We start from the raw sequence: 21,132 nt of genomic DNA on the forward strand, positions 1-21,132 counted from the left end.
TTGTAGAGGCCTTATATGTCCAATTAACAGAGAAGATGGGAACAGAACATAATCCAGTCACAAACTATCTTAACATTTGGCAGCTGTTTAATGCAACACCCACAGAGACATTGCAAGAACCATCCCTTAACTAATACGTAGTAAGAGGCAATTACATTGAAAGTGGGAGGAATCAAACTGCTGGCAGTCCTGAAGAGATCTGGATCACACTTTTTCCTAACTTAACTCTCGGGAAATTACCAAACTTTGTAAAATTGTTTTCGAAGACTCAATACAGACAAACGTGGTTTGGTATTAAAAATATACACCTAACTTGCACTCATCTTGAAGACAATTATGTTGCATAGGCTATTTCAATCAAATCTCTGGAAATTGGGAACTGTTGTTTTTATTGGAGATGTTAAATACTTAGAAAAATACTGCTCCTTTCATTCACTAAATCAAGTATTAAATCTATTTTGTCCTTAAATATTGTAAAATACTTACATGTCACTAGGTTTGTTTGATCAGTGCTGAAAGTGGCAAAGGAAACATGACAAATTTAAAGAAGCCAGAATCTTTCCCAGACTGTAATTCTCACCTTTCTAGTCAGCTGCAGTCATACATCTGTGGAGCAGACCACAAAAAATTGAACTAGAACAGGGGTCCTCAAACTTGGCTTCAACTCCAGTTGAAGTCCACAAGTCTTAAAGCTGCCAAGTTTGAGGACCTCTGATATAGAACTTCAGAGTTGCTGAATTATACTGCACTTGCAAGGCACCAGGCCTAGTTAGTGCTTTATATACTGTATTTTTCGGAATATATGACACACCTTTTCCCCTCCTAAGAGTGGAACTGCCAGTACAGCTGGATACAGCTTCCAGAGCCCCACCCTTGCATCCCATTTTAACAAAAAGTGGGGTGCACAGGGGGTTTGGGAGGCCTGCAGAATATTCCTGGGGGCTGGAGGAAGGCAAAAATAGACTTTTGTGAAAAAATGGGTGGAAAACAAGGCATTTTGGGCAAAAACGGGGGCGTTTTTGCCTTTCCTCAGCTCCCAGGAGCATCCTGCAGGCATCCCAGACTCTGCAGCTTTTTGTAAAAAAAAAATGGGCTGTTTTTTTGCAAAAATGGCCTATCTCCAGCCCCCAGCAGTACTTTGCAACTTCCCAGACCCTCTGCACACCTCATTTTTGCAAATAAAGGGTGGAAAATGTGCTATTTTATGCAAAAATGCGAGCCCAGGTTCGCCTGGTGCGCCAGTTGCGGCCCTATTTGGACCGGGAGTCATTGCTCACAGTCACTCATGCCGTCATCACCTCGAGGCTCGACTACTGTAACACTCTCTACATGGGGCTACCTTTGAAAAGTGTTTGGAAACTTCAGATCGTGCAGAATGCAGCTGCGAGAGCAATTATGGGCCTAAGTATGCCCATATTACTCCTACACTCCGCAGTCTGCATTGGTTGCCGATCAGTTTCCGGTCACAATTCAAAGTGTTGGTTATGACCTATAAAGCCCTTCATGGCACCGGACCAAAATATCTTCGGGACCGCCTTCTGCCGCATGAATCCCAGCAACTGGTTAGGTCCCACAGAGTCGGCCTTCTTCGGGTCCCGTCGACTAAACAATGTCATCTGGCGGGACCCAGGGGAAGAGCCTTCTCTGTGGTGGCTCCGACCCTCTGGAACCAGCTGCCCCCTGAGATTAGGATTGCCCCCACCCTCCTTGCCTTTCGTAAACTCCTTAAAACCCACCTCTGTCGTCAGGCAAGGGGGAACTAAAACATCTCCCCCTTGCCCATGTTGTTTGTTGTCTGATTGATTGTGTGCTGTTTTTTATATATATTGGGATTATTTTATGAATTTCTTAACTTATAATTGTAATTGGATTGGTGGGCATTGGATTTGTCACTATGTACTGGGTTTTTTTTACTATTGTTGTGAGCTGCCCTGAGTCTGCGGAGAGGGGCGGCATATAAATCCAATAAATCTAATCTAATCTAATCTTTCCCTAGCCTCCGGGAACACTCTCAGACTTCCCAAACGTATGTGTGCCCCATTTTTTTGCAAAAACAGATGAAAAACAGGTGGGGTTTTTTTTGCAAAAAATGGGATGCATAGAGGGTTTGGAATGGTTGCAAAGTGCTCCTGGGGGCTAGGGAAGGCAAAAATACCTGTTTTTGCAAAAGAAAGGGGGTGCGTAGAATGTTTGGGAGGCTCGCAGAGTACTTCTGTGGTCCGTGGAGGACAAATAGTCATGGCCACTGAAAAAAGTCTTATCACCATTTTCACATTTATGGCCATTACAATTTTCCCATGGTCACATAATCAAAATTTGGATGCTTGCAAGTGGCATGCATTTATGATGGTTGACGTGTCCCAGGATCATGTGGCATCTTTTGTGGCCTTCCAAAAACAAAGTCAATGGGGAAGAGTCATTGATTTGCTTTTCTGCTGGGGTCAATATGACCTGAAATGAAATTTGAGACCTGTAGATTATTTGTCATGCAGATCTGAAACTTGTAAATAATTGACTTTTCCTCATTTGAGAAGTCCTTACTATGAGTGTGGATTTCCCCCCGTTTTGTTTCCTTTTTGGTACACGCTGATTTTGTTACACCTGAAACAGTATGAATGTATTGCTAACAGAACAGAAAGGTTAAGAACTGTGACAAGGTCATAAAATGAGGCAATGCTCACTTAACAACTAAGTTGCTAAGCAACAGATTGTGCTCAGTTGTAGCCATATGTCAAGGACTACTTATATTTACAGCACAAGCATGAACCAAGTTTCCATGACTTAAAAACCGTAGAATTTAGTAGGATTACTGTTATGTATTCAGCATTTGAATTTAAGCAAGCTGTTACCACCAAGGTGCGCTTTGCAGAGCGGAAGAATAAAGAGCGCTGATTGTTCAGCTAGCCGGTAGCCCTCCATTTAAAGAAAGCTTTACGGGCTGGCCCTTTGCTGATTTCATTCTGCATGCAATAAAGAGCTGCTAAGTCACTATTTTGCCTCATGCCCCTTCAAGAACTCAACAGTACTATCCCTGGATTAAAGAAACTCAAGACACTTAAACAGCAGCAGAGGTACAGAAAGTTCTGTCACACTGAATATTGACAGCCCCAGAGACATTCTAAGTCATTCAGAGTTATGCAGTAATTAGTTAATTAAATAGTGTTTGTATTAGCTCCACCCATCATGATGTTAAATCCTGCCATGTCATACATGCATCATTTCCTCCTTCATGAAAAACTCCATTTTGCCCTGTCTCTTTCTCTTTTGTCTGCAACGATGTAGCACGCATTCCAGATGCCTCTGATAGGCATTAGTTATATTTTCTTATTTTCATATTAAAAGTAACTTTGTTTGAAAGCTGATTCTCTACTTCAATCCATTGACTCTCAGATTTGATTTATTATGGTCCATGCGGGCTGTAATTTATCTCTAAATCTGTCAAGTTCCAACCTTTTGCTGCCATCTAGCTAATGGTTGTCTATATTTTTGTATTTCTTTTTGGGGAGCCCAAAATTTGAAGCATCATCATACAATGGCTTTTTAAAAATACATCATTACATTTTGTTGCAAAAATTACTTTCTCAAATGGCATTGATTTATCTTCCATAAGATAATTTCCTTGAATGATGATCGAATAAAAAACAACTATCTTGCTTTGTCTTGATTAGCGTTCGTAATCCACTAATGTGAATACATCTGAGAAATAACACCATTTTTTAAATTTTTCAATGGAATTGCTACTGATTTTGATACCAAAATATCAATATGGCATTCCTAGAAGAAACATAACGTAGCTGAATTTATACAAATATATTTGACATGAATCTATCTGAATTAGCCTGTGATTATCTTGGGATGTGTTTGTGCTGGATATTCTGTTATGTGCCACTGATCTTTTCATTAAAATGAATTCAAGTACTATCTGGTCAAAAGAATGGATGTTCATATTTCATAAACCACCTCTACTCAAATTATATCTTGAATTCTCTTCTACAAATAGAAAATTCTATCCCGCAAGGTCATTCTCTCAAAATAATCAGGCAAATAATTTTAGATTTCTTTATTAAAAACAAATGACAGGTTTTAATTACCAAATATTTGAGACTCTCATAATCCAAAGAGCCATAAATCTACTTAAAAATTAAACATACTGAACTATAGATATATTTCATGCAGCATGCATGAATCACATTGTCAACCCATGGCAATGATTTGTTTTAAAGATGAATGGCCGAATCATATGCATTCCTTCCAAAGAACAATACCATCTGGTTCCAATGGTATTTACATCCAAATAAATGCAGAAGTGTAGCCACGTCTACAAATTCTTATGCACATTTATCTGTAATACTGTACAGTACTGTAGTATGTGAAACTCTTCCAATGTTTTAAAATGTATAGGATAGATTATTAAGTATGTTTTCCAAACATGTTCTAATTTTTATAGCAAAGTCTGAACACACTGGGATAACATGAGAACTGCTTGCTAATGTATTGCTATTGCATATGTTGGTTCTTCTCTTCCTCGGTAGTAAACAGGTGTCTGGATTTGAGTATTTAAACTCTGCAGTGAGCTTTCAACTTAAACAATTGTCTCCAGGGTTTTGTTTATGATAAATCATGGGGAAACTCTCTCATTAGCTGCAGATAAGGACAAGGGAAACAAATGATAAACTGAAAACAAACCATTAGTTGCCTCCTACCTAGACTCCTGGTAGATGAGGAAGAACAAATAGATAAAAATAATCATGCTTAGTTTGCCACAAGTAGTTCAGAGTCTTTATGGGTTTGAACTAAGGTCCTTCTGTTCAGTAATAACATGGAAATATCTTTATAAATAGCAATCATTTTCTGCATCAATCCTGGTTCATGAAATAAGGATTTTATCGAAATAATGCCACTTAGCAAAAGCTAACTGCAATCATGCACACATTTTTCCTCAAAATGCAGGTTCTTGCTGAATTTATTAGGATTTGGTGCTGAACACATGCTACATTCTCATGACCCAAAATTTTGTTTCTTGAAATGCAAAGGGCAACTTAAAAATCCGTGCATTGCTTATACAGCTAATTCATCTCTAATTTAAATTGGAAGTTGGCCCAATATACATGTCCAGAAGGCTATGTATACACATATTATGCAAAGATTTACTTAATTTACTTTGGCATGATGCTTAACATGAGGTCCCCTTAAATAATATGGTGTCGACATTTCTTGACAGAGTTTCATTTTTAAAAAAATTATTTATTAGATTTGTATGCCGACCCTCTCCGTAGACTTGGGGCGGCTCACAACATACAATTATTTTTGTTTTCAGTTTATCACAAATTTAAATAATTGAGTTAATATGTAACTCAATTTACATGGTCTCAGTGACCATTTCCAAATCTCCTTTAAATGAAATAATATAAAATATTGAGCTCATATTTCTACTCAATTCATATGTTGGCACTTCAAGGTATTGTACATAAGGCATCTGAAATTGAAGTTTATTGTGTATTTTTTGAAAAATATTGTGCAAATAAGCCTTTATGAAATGTAAACTAGTAGGGCACTTATGAACTGTAAGATAAATTCTGTAATCAGAGTCATATGCAGTTTTAAGTAATTTTAAACAGGAATTCCATTACAGAAAGTTACTTTATTATGGAATAAAGAGCAAAAGAAGAGCCAATTACGGACTAGTTCACATGCTTATTTAAGTTTATAATTTAGCAAGCAATGTGCCTGCTCCAGACTTCACTTTTACCCGCCCCCCCCCCCCCCAATTGTTATTAAAAGCTCCAACAAGTTACTTTAAAATGGGTGAATAGCACCCAGTTGAGGATGATTCCCCACAGTAATTTCCTTAAAACAATATCACCAAAATTTTGTGGTAGATTTAAATTGTTATAATGCAATTTTATCACTCTTTTTAAAGAAAAAATCACAGAATTTGGAGGGTTTATTTGAGCCAATGTTTTTCAAGCATAGCAACTTTAAGTTGTCTGGAGTTCAATTACCTGCATTTCCCTGTCAGAATGCTAACCCTAAGCAAGTTTGACTAAGCAAGGTTAGACCTAGAGTTCCTCCTCCTACCACCACTCCAAAATCGTAACCTCCCAATACCAAAATATTAATATAAAGAGGCTCCCTTGTTGATCTGACAGTGAGGGAAGGGATGATTGTTGCACATAATCTGTCATTGAAATCCAGGAGTAATATCCCTATCATATTTGGTCATAATTGGCCTAAGAACTTAAGTCACTATATACCATGGCTATGTCCCCACATTTAATTAAGGCCTCACAGCAGATGTTGGCAGTAGGAACTAGAAGGCATTGCAAACATTTCCCACACTAACCCTAAGCAAACTTGATGTAAAGATGATAGATTCTTCTTATGGCTATAAAGTATTTTGGATTTCATTTCAAAAAAAGTATTGTAAAGCCTGTAGGAGCATGGTGCTTGTTCTTTAAAATCACATTTGCTTCCAGAATTATGCAGCTCAGAAATACAGCCCCACTACACACAAATAATAAACCTTTGGATGCTTAGATGTTCAAGATAAGGATTATATTAAGATTATTTCTGAGTCTAAACATTAAGGCAACTTAGATTTTTAATGCCTTCAATTCCTATGAATTTGTATACAAGGATAAAATTTCGAAAGGTTTGCTAGTCAGATAAGGCATTTACTCCATGTTGAATGTTCTAAATGTGACCAAGAATACGCAGAAGGAAAAATGTTAATACTGTATTTATGAACTGGAAATTCAGGGACAAGGGGACTTAGCCCTAAGTCAATTCTTACATATTTATAACATGTAACTTCAACTATGAAGTGAACAACTGTACTGTATTAAGACCCACTCATTTAATAAGAGCAAACTTGTACTTCACGTCCAATATCTAAATAGCTGGCCTTATCCATATGGTGTGATATGCATCAGTAAATAAAGTCAAACTGTACTTCTATGAGATATCTACAATCAACAAAGCTTTCCTTAGCGAACAACCTGCCTGAAGGTATTTTGCAAGTACATCACCTCCCTTTTCAAGCTCCTTGCTACAAAAAGAAAAAGAAAAAGGGAAAGAGAAAAAAACTCTTTAATCCAATCAACAAATGCCATAAAAATACATTTGAAAAACAATAATCACCCTGTATAAAATTGAACTTCAAAGGGTAAATGGTGGATGAAATATTTTTCATTGGTTAGAAACATCGCACTTTCTTTCTAAAGATGTTTCCACAGGCCTGTTTTAAAGATCTACTTTGCAATTCCATTGTGTTGCTCCTTCAGGGAATTATGCAGGCTATACATCCAGTTCCTGGTCTTCTCTTCATATTAGATTCTGCTATTGCTTCTGCAAAAGTGTACGTTGAACTAAAAGGGGAAAATAATGAAAAAAGTTATATTCTTTGCCACTATTTACTACCTGAACAGACAGAAAATGAAAAACATATAGGTCACAATTGAAAGTTGTTATAGCTCATGCTAAATATACTACTTAAATACCTCCAAGCAGGCTTTTCCTGTTTTCCTTACAGGTAGTGTGTCTCCCTTTTTTATTTATAAAAACAATAAATAAATATACAAGCTACAGTATTAATATGGGCTTAAATAACATATAAACAAGCTATTAATTGCGGTTGAAATGCTTAAAAATTACAGATGGAGAATTATGAAAGACAAAATCATATTTCACTACTTGAAGTCCAGTACAATATTTCAACTGTTATATTTTATCCCATTTAAGGAAATCACAAAGATATATGTAGAGCTTTTTTATTTTTATATTTGTCTTTTGAAATAGGTGAGCTTAAGACACACTATAACTTGGCCTTTTAACATAGCAAATTCTCTGGTGGTTCAGTCATTATTCTTGACCGCTAAAAGAAAACTGCTGTCAGGCTTCTGACTCATTTTAGCCATAGCCAACTTATAATTATATGGGTTATTACAATTGTTAATTTTTCCAGTTAATGTTGTAATCCTGAATACACCTGGAAGTAATAATCACTAAATGCATTTAGTTCTTATCAGATTTAAACATATAATCCTAAGAAAGTATTTAATACTTTAAATATTTAAAGAAAGAGTAGTAGTAGTAGTAGTAGTAGTAGTAGTAGTAGTAGTAGTAGTAATAATAATAATAATAATAATAATAATAATAATAATAATAATAATTTATTAGATTTGTATGCCGCTCCTCTCTGAGGACTCCGGGCGGTTCACAACAAAGAAAGAGCAAACTGCTTGTCTAAGGTTGTTTTCCTTTTCCCCCCTAATCTGGTGGGTTGTAAAATATTGCCAAAGTCTGTCACTCACTTTCCTTTAGTCTTCGTGAGTCTGAGGCATAATTATAAATGAAGAGAATAGTGGCTGTTCCTTTCCTTTTTTTAAAAAAATCAAAAATAAACAAAAAGTCAAGACAGAAAAGACAGCTTTACCACTACAGTGATACCATGTCTTACGAACCCCTTGTCATACGAACTTTTCAAGATACGAACCCGGGGTTTAATATTTCGTTGCCTCGTCTTAAAAACTCTTTCCATCTTACAAACCTGAGCCCGGGTCCGTGGGCTCTCTTACTGCGCATGAGCTATCTGACTGCCAGAGGGATTCCCCTGTCTTGTGACTGTCACCACCGGGATTTCCCATTTGCTTGCATGGGAATTCCCTGCTGGAATTCCCTGCCTCCTTTTGCTTGCACCTGAGGCGGGGAACGCCGGAGCTGTCCCATTTCCTTGCCACATTTTTGGAGATTTAGGGCAAAAAATGAAGCTTTTGGGAGAGCGATTTTTGGAGAGATTTGGGGCAAGAAATGAAGCTTTTGGGAGATCAATTTTTGGAGAGATTTGGGGCAGGAAATGAAGCTTTGGGGAGAGCGATTTTTGGAGAGATTTGGGGCAGGAAATGAAGCTTTGGGGAGAGCGATTTTTGGAGAGATTTGGGGCAGGAAATGAAGCTTTGGGGAGAGCGATTTTTGGAGAGATTTGGGGCAGGAAATGAAGCTTTTGGGGGAGCAATTTGGGAGAGATTTGGGGCAGGAAATGAAGCTTTGGGGAGAGCGATTTTTGGAGAGATTTGGGGCAGGAAATGAAGCTTTGGGGAGAGCGATTTTTTGAGAGATTTGGGGCAGGAAATGAAGCTTTGGGGAGATCAATTTTTGGAGAGATTTGGGGCAGGAAATGAAGCTTTGGGGAGAGCGATTTTTTGAGAGATTTGGGGCAAGATACGAAGCTTTTGGGGGAGCAATTTGGGAGAGATTTGGGGCGGCGTTAGCCTTCGTTAAGATCTCCATTCCTCACTTCTCGCTGTCTGTCTCCACTCCGTTAGCCTCACTTTGTCTGCCTGCCACTTTTTTTAAGCCTTAAAGTGGGTTTGCACACATTATTTACTTTTACATTGATTCCTATGGGAAACAATGTTTCGTCTTACGAACTTTTCACCTTACCAACCTTGTTTCGGAACCAATTAAGTTCGTAAGACAAGGTATTACTGTATTTTCTTTAGATTAAATGGAACCACTTGGGCTTTATTATCATCCCAGTTACACTATTCCTCTATGGCAATTATTCCTTTTACTTCAAAAATTTTCTTCATTTAAAAAAATCCTAAAATGACACATACAGTAGTACCTCGTGATACGAGCCCCTCGTCTTACGAACTTTTCGAGATATGAACCCGGGGTTCGGAATTGTTTTGCCTCTTCTTATGAACTTTTTTCGCCTTACGAACCCGCTGCTGCGAACGCCGAACCCAAAAGGTTCGACAAAAGTTTGGGTTCGGGAGACCGCCGAGAAGCGCCGCCGCCCAGCTGTCACCTTGCCAGAAGAGCTGCGGAGCTGTCAGTCGGTCAGGAGGCTCAAACGGAGGTGGGGAATCCAAATGGGGAATTCCAGGGGCGGAGCTTTGACGTCACGGAGACGTCCTTCCTGGCTGGCCGAAACGTGGACTCCAGGAAGGACGTCTCCGTGACGTGAAAGCTCTGCCCCTGGAATTCCTTATTGGGATTCCCCACCTCTGTTTGAGCCAACCGGCCGACAGCTTCGGGCTCTTCTGGCAAGGTGACAGCTGGGCGGTGGCGCTTCTCGGCGTTCTCCCGAACCCGAACGTTTGCTGAACTTCCGGGTTTGGCGTTCGGGAGAACGACAAGTAGCTCCCCAGCTGTTTCAGAAGGTGACAGCCGGGCGGCGGCGCTTCTTGGCGGCCTCCCAAACCCGAACTTTTGCTGAACTTTTGGGTTCGGCATTCGAGAGAACGCCGAGACGCGCCCGGCTGTTTCAAAAGGTGGCGGCGCCAAGCAGAGCGCCGTTTTTGCAAGGGTTTTTTTGCTTGCATGCATTAATCAGTTTTACATTGTTTCCTATGGGAAACATTGTTTCGTCTTACGAACCTCCTCCCAGAACCAATTAAGTTCGTAAGACGAGGTATCACTGTATTTCCTAATTTCTGTCCTATACTGGAGTTCTTAAGGGACAAAAAAAAATGAAGAAAAGATTCCTAGTGTCTTCTGTGGAAAGAGCAAAATCTAATAGCATGAACTTTGTTTTATATGTAATAATTATGTCTGGTTAAATCAAGTCTGAGCAATGCTTAGTACTTACTATCAAATTTAAATGAGCTTAAAATAGCTGCATGTAAATTCCACCTATTTCCAAAAGCCTATTTCAATGGTCTTGGTCCAGAAAGGTCTCTTAACTGAGCTAGCTGTATCTAATCTACAATACAAAAATTAGCAATAAAAGAAAATGAAGACATTAGGCTGAAGAAAACCATGTTGTTGCTTTTTCTTTAAATGGGGCACTGATAAAATTACCTAGGTGGGAAACTGCACAAAATCACAAATATAAGCCACTTTTGCAGGTCAAGAAAGGTGTATATGTAATTTTTAAAAGCTCTTTATTTATGACCTTACCAGGTGGTTCTGCATGTGCTCCTTGCTGGCTTTCCACAGGAATGTTTTCTTGATCTGTAGAAACAAGCTCAGTTAAAATACCTTACATTCATGTATCTTCAGCTCAGTCTTGAACAGAATAACATTCTATATCCACAGTTTATTTCAAATTGTGAGCTTTCCATTACTTTGGAAACCACGCAATGTCAATGTGGTTAAAGCAATTGTTTTAGGAGATCTTACAACCCCAACATTTGGAGGTTTCAAGTCAAGTTAGCTGTCACTTACCGCTTTGTTTGAAGCAAAGCTTCTTCTTCTGGTATGCTATAAAACTTGAAACAGCTCCAACTATTGCCACTACAACAGAACTAATAATGCCAGCTAGCATGCTTGGAGATTCTGTGAAAAGAATTTTCCTCAATTAGAAATAAATAAATAAATAAATAATGCAAATGATTATAACATGACAGAGCAGAAGTGTATGTATGTAGTGTGTGTGTGTGTGAGTGTGTGTAAAACTTAATTTTGCTGATAATGAAAAGGAAGGGAGGCTATTATAGATCTATTTCAAACTATTTTGCTCTCATCAGCTAGCCATACCCTTACCAGGATTTGAACCTATGCAGTCTGCCTATAAGGCAGGCCACATACATAGTTACACATATAGAATATAGTTTGTTGGGCTATAAAAATTAACTGCTTGAATGGCTCCTGGAGGGGCCAAATGGCAAAAAGGAAGCAGTATGCTCCCTCTCATATTTGGAGATATCAGGGTGATTCGACAGAAAATACATACACAAACACACACATAGTCCACATAATTATAAGTAAAACTTCTATGGAGGTATGGCAGTGGTCTTATAACTGGATGACCAATTTAGTTATCCAGGCAATTGCCTCTGGTGTTGCTACATGCAGATTTTCTATGGAACCAGGGAATGCACATTATGGACAATCTTGCACAATATGTTAAGTTTGCACATCAGCACCACAACAAGGTGAACTTTCCATCCCCACTGATCCCAGGGCAGAAGCAGTTCTTCCAGTATCACACCTAATTTCTTTTAGTTTCAACAAGATAAAGCAAGGCAGGTCAAAACCAGGTGGTTTGGTAGAGGGATCACTAACGGTCAGAAGATATCTAAGAATGCTCTCTCCAAGGCATTCTCAGGGTTAAACTGGGCAGATGTTGAGTAAATGGCTTAACATCAGGATTGTGAAGGGTTGTCTTAATAAATAAGGAGGGCCTTGTTGCTCAGCCTCGTTGATTGCAACCAAATTGTCTTCTAATGTGGGGTGGTATGATATTGCTAAGTACTAAGTGCATAGGAGTAGCATGCAATACGTCAGAAATCAATGTTACCTCTAAGCTGCACAGGCATGCGCCCGCGCAGCCATCAGGACCCCCCCCCCCCCACACACACACACTAACTTGTTTAAAGCGCACAAAGTCACGCCGTCCTGGATCGCAGGGAGGGGAGGGGAGCTCTTCCCCGGCCAGGTGACGGTGAGGCCCTCCCGATTCTCACCCACCGCCCAGGCCCTGCACTGGGCCACGCTGGGGGCTGCCCCTTGGAGCCGAGGGCGACGGACCTAGCCTTGGCTTACTTGGCGCCGGTGCGGCCGAAGTGCGGGGCAGAGTAGGCGGCAGCAGCGGATGCTGCTGTTCCCCGGCCCGCCCCGGAGCTGAGCTTACTTCACCTTTCTTGGAGGCAAAATTGCAAAGCTCACCTGCCACCTCCAAGGAAGCTGAAGGAAGCTCAGCTCAGGGGCGGGCCTGGAGCAGCAGCAGGCGCCACCGCCTACTCCGCCCCATGCTTCAGTCACATTGAGCAGCTCTGGTGGGCGTGGGGCAGAAGGGCAAGCAGCAAAGGTGGCGCCGCTAAGCGTGGGTCGAGCGGGAGGGCATTGGCAGCAGCAGTACTGAGCGGGGCGGCGGGGGGGGCGGTTGGCTGCGAGGCCCCAACAACGGCATCTGGATGTGTTTCAGGATGCCGTACATGCTGGTGCTACGTTGGGCATGGGACTGGCACCTCCATCCCGGCCCAGCCAGCGGGCCAGTGCCAGCCCCGTGCCCATGCACAGCACAGCAATGTACGGCGACCCACCGCCATCGGTGCCTCCGTCCTGGAGCTCCTGCTTGCAGCCGACCGCCCAACGGCGCACAAAACATATTTGTGTGTGTGAGTGGTATTTGCAGGGCAGAAAAAAAAAGAGAGAAAGAGGGAGAAAAGAGAGGAAGGAAGAGAGAAAGAAAGAAAGGGAGAGAGAGAAATAGAAGGGAAAGGAGGAAGAGAAAGAGAGGGAAAGAGGGAGAGGGAAGGAGGGAGGGAGAGAGTGGGAAAGAGGGAGGGAGGAAGAGAGCAACAAATAGAAAAAAGAGAGGAAGGAAAAGAGAGAAAGGAAAGAAAGAAAAGAATGGGAGTAAGAAAGAGAGAAATAAAATAAAATCATGAATTTAAATTTTATTTATTTATTTTATTTTATTAATTTATTTATTGACTTCTATGCCGCCCAGTCTCGAGGGACTGCCGCTCAGACACTATACTTTTCCGCCCACACCAAAAAAAAATTAAGAGGGAACATTGTCAGAGATTATATGTATTGTCTAGTGGAGTTGGACAGTGACCATTTGGATGTGGGTGCTATTAAGTCACATGCTGGCATAATAGTCAGCTATGGAATAAACCAAAGCCAAGGCTTTCATGGGATGTTAGCATCAGAACCTCTGGATGTTCCAGCCAATCTGTTCAGTAAATTGATGCAGCTTTCAATTTCGTGGCTGTTTTTTCTGGGTGTTGCCAGAAGGTTAGTGATCTCTTTAGTGTTAACCCAGGAAATTCAGCTAATTATTACATTGTAAAATACACTTCTGGAATTTCACTTAAGGGTGGTAATTTGCATATCTATTGTTGATGTAGAATGTGGTGACTTTGTTTTTTTAGGCTTGATTGGAGACAGCATTATTTGGAGTAATCATCCAGCTTCTGGAGATCTTGAGAAAGGATGTCCTTTCCATCGCTGAAGTTGGTTCTTTGGACTGTGAGATTGATATCATCGGCATAAATAAATTTCCAAGAAATGGTTTCAGGCAGGTCAGGCATGTACAAGTAAAAAAGAGCAGGGAATAGCACCGATCCTTGTGGTTGTCTGTTATTCAACTTATGATATCTGTGTCTCTTTAATTCTGTGAAAAACGTGAAAGAACCTGTTGTTCAGTATGTTGTCAATCAAGGTACAACAAGGTATAATCTTGATAAATTTGAGAAGAAGTCATTTTCTCCAGACAGTATTGTAGTCCACTGAGATGTCAGGAAAAACAGAGACATTTTTCATTTTCTTTTGGAATCCATTCTCTAGGTAGGAAATTAATACAATGACTTGATTGCTACAAACACACTTAGTGTGAAATACAGCTGGCTCTACCTGGATTATAGATTCTACTGCAAGAGTTATTCTGTTTAATACAAGTCTTTCTAAAAGTTTGTAGATAATTGTTTTGGCCTGTGGGCGCCGGCCCCTCCAGCAGCCGAATCAGATGAAGAGGCAGTGTGGGAGTCAGGGCCAGCATCAAGACAACTTGAGAGCTCCGAGAGGGAATAGGGAATAGAGCTGTCAGAGACAGAGACAGAAGCAGAGCCTGGGCTGTCCATCAGCCCTCAGATGGAGAATCAACAACCCCCAGGCCTTGAGGTGCCTGATCAGTAAGAGGAGGAACAGCTGGGTCAAGTACCTGATGTGCAGAAGGAAGAAGAGGACAGCAGTGGAAATCTATGAGGAAATCCTTGGGAAAGAAGAGACATCATTGCTAGCAAACCTAATTCTGGGGATAAACGTGTCATACCAACCCACATCAGAAGACTGGGCAGGGGGAGGAAATGAATAAGTATAGTAGACAACTATTAATCTTCTGCCAGACAGACTTGTTAGCCTGCTGTGAGAGAGAGACACTTTTGCCAGGGCTCCTGGTGCTCCTAATAAAGGGATCATTGATTTAACTACAGAGGGTTTGTCGTGTTTGGGAGACAGGTCAAAACAGTAACATAGAGAAGAGCAATTGGCTGTAACTTTAGAGAAGGTTGCATTTTTCTCTGGTTTGCAATAATTTTGGTCTTCCTGAATATAGGAGGAAGCCATTCTTAGTATGGAACTAAAAAATGCTGGTTTTAGTTCTTTAGTACGTCTTTGAACATACCATCAAATCCTTTACACTTTTTATGGTATAAATGGGCGTATAAAGCATGTGATGGAAGATCATGCTTCATCAATCTAAGATCAAATCTAATTTATCTGGAAAATTTCTTATAACTTATTGCCCTTAAAGTAGAGATGAGATGGTTAGCTATGGATTCTACGTGATGGTAAAATGTTTTCTTTTGATACAAATGAGGACTCCAATTTTCAGATAAGGGACCAAGCTTAAAAGAATTCCCCTCAATTGGAAATCTAACTTTATCTGCCAAGGAACATTCAAAATGTGGGAAAAATTGGAACAAGGGATTAAAAGAAAAGCTTACCTGTTTTAGTTCCAGCGGAGCCTGAATCACCCCCACCTTTAACCAAAGAATAGTTGATTAAAGAAGATTTATTACATGTTATAAAATTATGCTGTACAAGACAGAAAATGGGGTACTTTTGTTACAAAGTAAAGTAGAAGCCAGGTTGTTTTATGAAATAACCTTGATGCATGTTTGAAATCAGGAGATCCTCCAAACATTTCAGTTCAAATGGGATGTTTCATATTTGAAAGAGTTTAAATTAGCATGTTCTAAGTCCTCATGCTTAAAACCAAGCCTTAAGACTTCTTGTATTCTACATGTACAGAGTATAATTTTTTTTTGCTGAAGTGTTGCTCATTACTGCAATACCTAGAGATGATCCAATATGTTTGGTTATAAGCTACTTTTAAAGTTAAAAATTCTAAATTTCTTACATTAATTAACTACCACAAAATTGTAGAAAATGAACTTACCATATTTTTCGATGTATAAGATGCACCTTTTTACCTCAAAAAGGTGTGTCAAAAACAGGTGCGTCTTATACACCGAATGTTGGGTATAAGATGCACCTGAAGGGCGCGGCGGTCAGTGAAGGCGCTCCGAGCAAAGTTGCCTCACCTCGGGAATTACGCAGCTGGTGCCCTCTGCTTGAAGCGCCTTTGCCAACCGCTGTGCTCTCCCAAAGATGTCCCCAAAGGCGGGAGATTGGAGTGGGGGCTGATGGAGCCCAGCCCCATCCTGCTGGATGATCAAAGCTGCCCTGCAGGCTCCTCTGCTGGCTGGATATGTTGAGGGAACGCCCGCCCACTTCTCTGAACCTGCTGCTGTGCACCCCATCTCACCTGCCCAACGGTGGGCATTGTCCCCAGGGCCCCTGCCGGCACCACCCCAGTTCAGATGCCTGCCTCGGAATCCCAGGATCCATGCGCAAGGGTGGAAAACGATTCCTCCTTAGGAGCAGCCTTGTCACGCAGCCCTCTAGCCCGGGAGCTGCCTTTCCGGACGACTGAGCTTCTCCGGCACGAGCAGATGGAAGGAGACCGCTTACTTCGCCCAGCAAGGGAAAAGCAGCTTTCCCACTTTGCAAGCTGTTGATGGTTGCTCTCCTTGGCAGCCGGGAGGGGGAAGGAAAGGTGGGCACTCTCAGTCCCTCCACGCGAGATGAACCTACCAAGGGAGAAGGGCGCCCACACGACGGAGGACAGAAGCTTGGCTTTTCCCCATGCCGAAACTTGCCATGGCTCCGAAAGGAGGCAGGACCTGAACGCCCCGGAGGAAGTGACGGCTGTATGTTTGGGACCCTTGCAGGTCAACTCTACCGCTCTGACCACTGAGAGAAGCTGGCTGTTAAATGAATTCTGGGGATGTGCTCATAAAAGATTTGTGAGTAATATTCAACGTGATATTCAAAGTGAGTCATGAATATCAGGGTAATTGCTCTCAGTGTTGGCTCCTTTGCTAGGCAGGAGTTTGTCAACTGCCCCATAAATATTTGCCAAGTCTCATGTAAGAAAGACAATTTCATCTTTTGCATTTTTATTATGTATTGTAATGTTTCCCTTTGGAATCTGATGATGAGAATGGTGAAAGGATTTAGAACATACTTGACATGTTTTTTTAAAAAATTATTTGAAGATAAAAAAATAAGCAGTCTGAAAAAAAATATCTTCCAATAGATTACAGAGAAGGAATTATTATTACGATGGTGGTGGTGGAGGAGGAATTCTGGGAGTTAAATTACACAAGTCTTGAAGCTGTCAAGTTTGAAGACCCCTGAGTTAGGGGTTAGGAGTTCAGGGGTCTTCAAACCTGGCAAATGTAAGGTTTGTGGACTTCAACTCCCATTTATGAGCTTGCATGACTGGTGGAGGAATTCTGGGAGTTGAAATCCACAAGTCTTGAAGCTGTCAAGTTTGAAGTTTTAAAAAGTGTACATGGTTTTAAAAATATACATGGTTGTAAAAAGTATTCTGCTATACTGGTATTTTATTAAACAATATAATACTATACCATTTAGTTCAGAATACTTTTTTCCTTGTTTTCCTCCTCTAAAATCTAGGTGCGTCTTATACACCGAAAAATACAGTAACTCTCCTTCTAAAACAGCAGGAATTTAGATTAAAATGTGTTTGATAGCTCAGCTTGAATTTGAGTTTTAAGGGCAAATGGCACGCTCCTAAATAGCAGAAATACTACTTACACATAAATCATGTAATAGAAATAATATTTTCAGTTGTGCAATTAAACTAATATATTTAATTCTCAACCAAAGTATCTTGATGGATCACAGTCACATCAAATTAATATGGCAAAATAAGGCACTAAATTTACTATTATGTTTGCTCAGGAAGAAGACTATTGTTTAGTTTCACTTTTCAGTTGTATTGTTATTTCATCTGTTTTTTGCACAAAACTTTTATTTATAATGAAAATATTTTGCCAGGGTTGTTAGAATTAAACTGATTTAATGTTATAATTACAAGAACAGTTTTTTCCCCGAATGCCATCATTCTACTAAACAAATAATTCCCTCAACACTGTCAGACTTTTTACTAAATCTGCACTTCTATTCTACTAGTTTTTCTCATTATTCCTATCATCCTTTTCCTCCCACTTAGGACTGTGTGACTGTAACTTGTTGCTTGTATCCTAAGATTTTTATTAGTAATGATTGTTTCTTCATTGCTTATTTGCCCCCTATGACAATTATTAAGTGTTGTACCACATGATTCTTGACAAATGTATCTTTTTCTTTTATGTACGTTGAGAGCATATGCACCCAAGACAATTCCTTGTGTGTGTCCAATCACACTTGGTCAATAAAATTCTATTCTATTCTGTTCTATTCTATTCTATTCTAATAGTTGTATATGCCATGCATTCTGTGCTGTGCAATTATATTTTTTTCAAATTTCCTTTTGTATCTGATATAGCATGTTTGCTATGTATGTGTCTTGCTTATGTAGAGACTATTTATAGCCGTGGTGGTGAACCTTTTTTTCTCTCGGGTGCCGAAAGTGCATGCACACACACTATTGAAACTACACACCCATATGTCAATGCCTAGAGAGGGCATAAATTGCCTCTCCAACATGCCCCAGACGCCCTCTGGAGGCCTCCGGGGGAGGGGGCAGGGTAGGCCTGTTTTTCACCTCCCCAGGTTCCAGAGGCTTCCCTGGAGACTGGGGAGGGCAAAAATGCCCTCCCTCGTCCCCCCACCAGAGGCCCTCTGTAAGCCAAAAATGCCCTCCCAGAGCCTATGTGCGAGCTGAAAATCAGCTGGCGGTTGTGCATATGTGTGCTTGAGCTAAGTTAGGGCAATGGCTCGCATGCCAGCAGATATGGTTCCGTCTGCCATCTGTGGCACCCGTGTCATATGTTCACCATCACTGATTTATAGTATAGTAGACACCAGCCATGTCTTTTTATATTTTAGTTGGCCATATCAAATGAGAAGGAAAAATACACTTTTTCAAACTTATTATTCATAAGACAATTTTATTTATTATATTTTCATAGGTTAATTCAAGAAATTTCAACATGAACCGTGACAAACTAAGAACAAAATGCTCACTCGTCATCTTAGACATCATATCAATATTGCTTATTTGCCTGCTACCCAATGCAGTAGGACAGTATTTCCATACATATTTATGTGCACACATGGAATTATTAGCCCTTAGGCAATACCATCACATTGCCTCTAATTTTATATGACAATATTTTCCAGTCAAAGATGTTTCCGCTGGGAAACTCATGGGCCTGGAAAACTTTCTGTATGTCATATGATTTTAGTACATAATTCCACATGTAGAGATCTGTTATTTCTCCAACAAAATGTGGCTTTTGCTTATCAGACATATTTTGTGCCCCTTGATCCCGTCCAATCATTGCTGTGCCACCTGCTTGCAGAATGTGTCCCTTATTATACACTTTTCGGATACTACTTTTTCCATTTCTCCAAAAGGCTGTAAGGCCAAATACTGACTCCCAGGTGACACAGATGTGGCTCCCCAAAGGGCTGATATCAGGAAGGGCAAACCTCACACTCCTACTCCCCATATGTAAACCAAAGTGGCCCGCTGCTTCATGCAAGATTCTCAATTCATCACTTTGAGACTGATAGGAGAAGAGAATTATTTTGTGTTCATCTAAATACTCTACTGCAATCCTCATACAGAGTGTGAATGCCATTAAATTTAAAGGCTGTATTGGGGATATGATCACAAAACTGCCTTTTGATTCATTGGGAAAATTCAGAACTCTGCCTTGTAGACCTAGAAGAGAGAACATTATCATGACCTTTCAAGAAGCACACTAAATTAGTGTTTTTACTTATGCGTCAGCACACAGCTATATCTTACATACTACAGTTATTATATGCATATGTTATGAATGCCATTATATATTATATAGGTATGGTTAGAAACAATAGCGGGATCATCTGCTGCCACACGAATCCCAGTGACCAGTGAGGTCCCACAGAGTTGGCCTTCTCCAGGTCCCGTCAACTAGACAATGTCATTTAGCAGGACCTAGGGCAGTGATAGCGAACCTATGGCACAGGTGCCACAGGTGGCATGCGGAGCCATATCTGCTGACACACGAGCCTGTTGCCCTAGCTCAGCTTCAGCATGCTTGTGCGTACTGACTAACTGATTTTCGGCTCACATGGAGGCTCTGGGAAGGCATTTTCAGCTTCAGGAGGGCCTCCAGGGGATGGCATTTTTGCCCTTCCCAGGCTCCAGGGAAGTCTCTGGAGATTGGAGAGGGTGAAAAAGAGGCTTACCGGGCCCACCAGAAGTTGGGAAAAGGGCGGTTTGTGGCCTACAGAAGGCATCGGGGGGGAGGGGACAGAGGAGGCTATTTTCGCCCTCTCCAGGCACTGAACTATGGGTGTAGATACTCATGCAGGTGCGATAGTGTATGCACACGCGCTTTCAGCACCAGAAGGAAAAAAGATTCACCATCACTGACCTAGGGGAGAGCCTTATTTATGGGGAGCCCAGCCCTCTGGAATCAGCTCCCCCCAGAGATTCACACTGCCCCCACCCTCCTCGCCTTTCATAAGACTCTATGCTACCAGACTTGGGGCCGTTAGACTCCAGTCCTCTGATTGATGAATGATATGTATGTTGTTGTTGAGTGGGTTTAGTTTATTTTTAATAATGGGGTTTTAGGTTAGATTAGTGGGTTCATTTTAATTGGATTTGAATTTGTACTGCATTGTTCTTTTATATGTTGTGAGCCTCCCCAAATCCTCGGGGAGCAGCAGCATCTAAAACAAACAAACAAACAAACAAACAAACAAACAAATAATAGGCTAATACATTATTATTCTGGGATAGACAGGAGATGCTGTCAATATCAAGACACAATATCTGTAGACTGTGAAGATAGGGATATATTGGGATTGGCAAGGCACAGAGGTTTCGGCTGCCTCTTCCGACCCAGCTCTCTGTGCTCAAGATACAGGGGGTGGACAAACAAATGGAAACACCTGACTTTTTGGCATCATAATGTTTGAACATGTTCAAATCAATCAAAACTTGACATATTTTAATGTTTTTTTTAATTGTTATTTTTTTACCTTTTTTTTAACAGAATTGTTATTTTTACCTTTTTTTAACAGAAATTTAAGGAAATTGGTTATAACCTTCTAGAAATGGCAGACCTCTCAGACTTTCAAAGAGGCCAAATTGTTGGTGCTCAAATGGCAGGCGTAGTGTAACAGAAAGTGCCCGAATGT

At 40.6% G+C, this 21,132-nt stretch overlaps 1 protein-coding gene across 2 annotated transcripts in view; it reads right to left on the minus strand.

Annotated features, from left to right (window-relative positions):
- Positions 1-4,045: 4,045 nt before the first annotated feature.
- LOC139166799 (CD99 antigen-like) overlaps positions 4,046-21,132 on the minus strand; it is a 48,715-nt gene continuing 31,628 nt past the window's right edge. Inside the window, exons 7-10 of one of the 2 annotated variants that reach the window (XM_070750883.1) lie at positions 15,402-15,437; positions 11,173-11,283; positions 10,906-10,959; positions 4,046-7,367 (exon numbers count right to left, since the gene is read on the minus strand). In XM_070750883.1, the coding sequence (XP_070606984.1) occupies positions 7,339-7,367; positions 10,906-10,959; positions 11,173-11,283; positions 15,402-15,437 (230 nt within the window). In that variant the 3' untranslated portion in view covers positions 4,046-7,338. Of the gene's footprint in view, positions 7,368-10,905; positions 10,960-11,172; positions 11,284-15,401; positions 15,438-18,850; positions 19,661-21,132 lie in introns of those variants that run through there. The other variant, XM_070750882.1, reaches the window with a different exon arrangement.

The sequence above is a fragment of the Erythrolamprus reginae genome, chromosome 4 (genome assembly GCF_031021105.1).
Source record: "Erythrolamprus reginae isolate rEryReg1 chromosome 4, rEryReg1.hap1, whole genome shotgun sequence".
Lineage (NCBI taxonomy): Eukaryota > Metazoa > Chordata > Lepidosauria > Squamata > Dipsadidae > Erythrolamprus > Erythrolamprus reginae.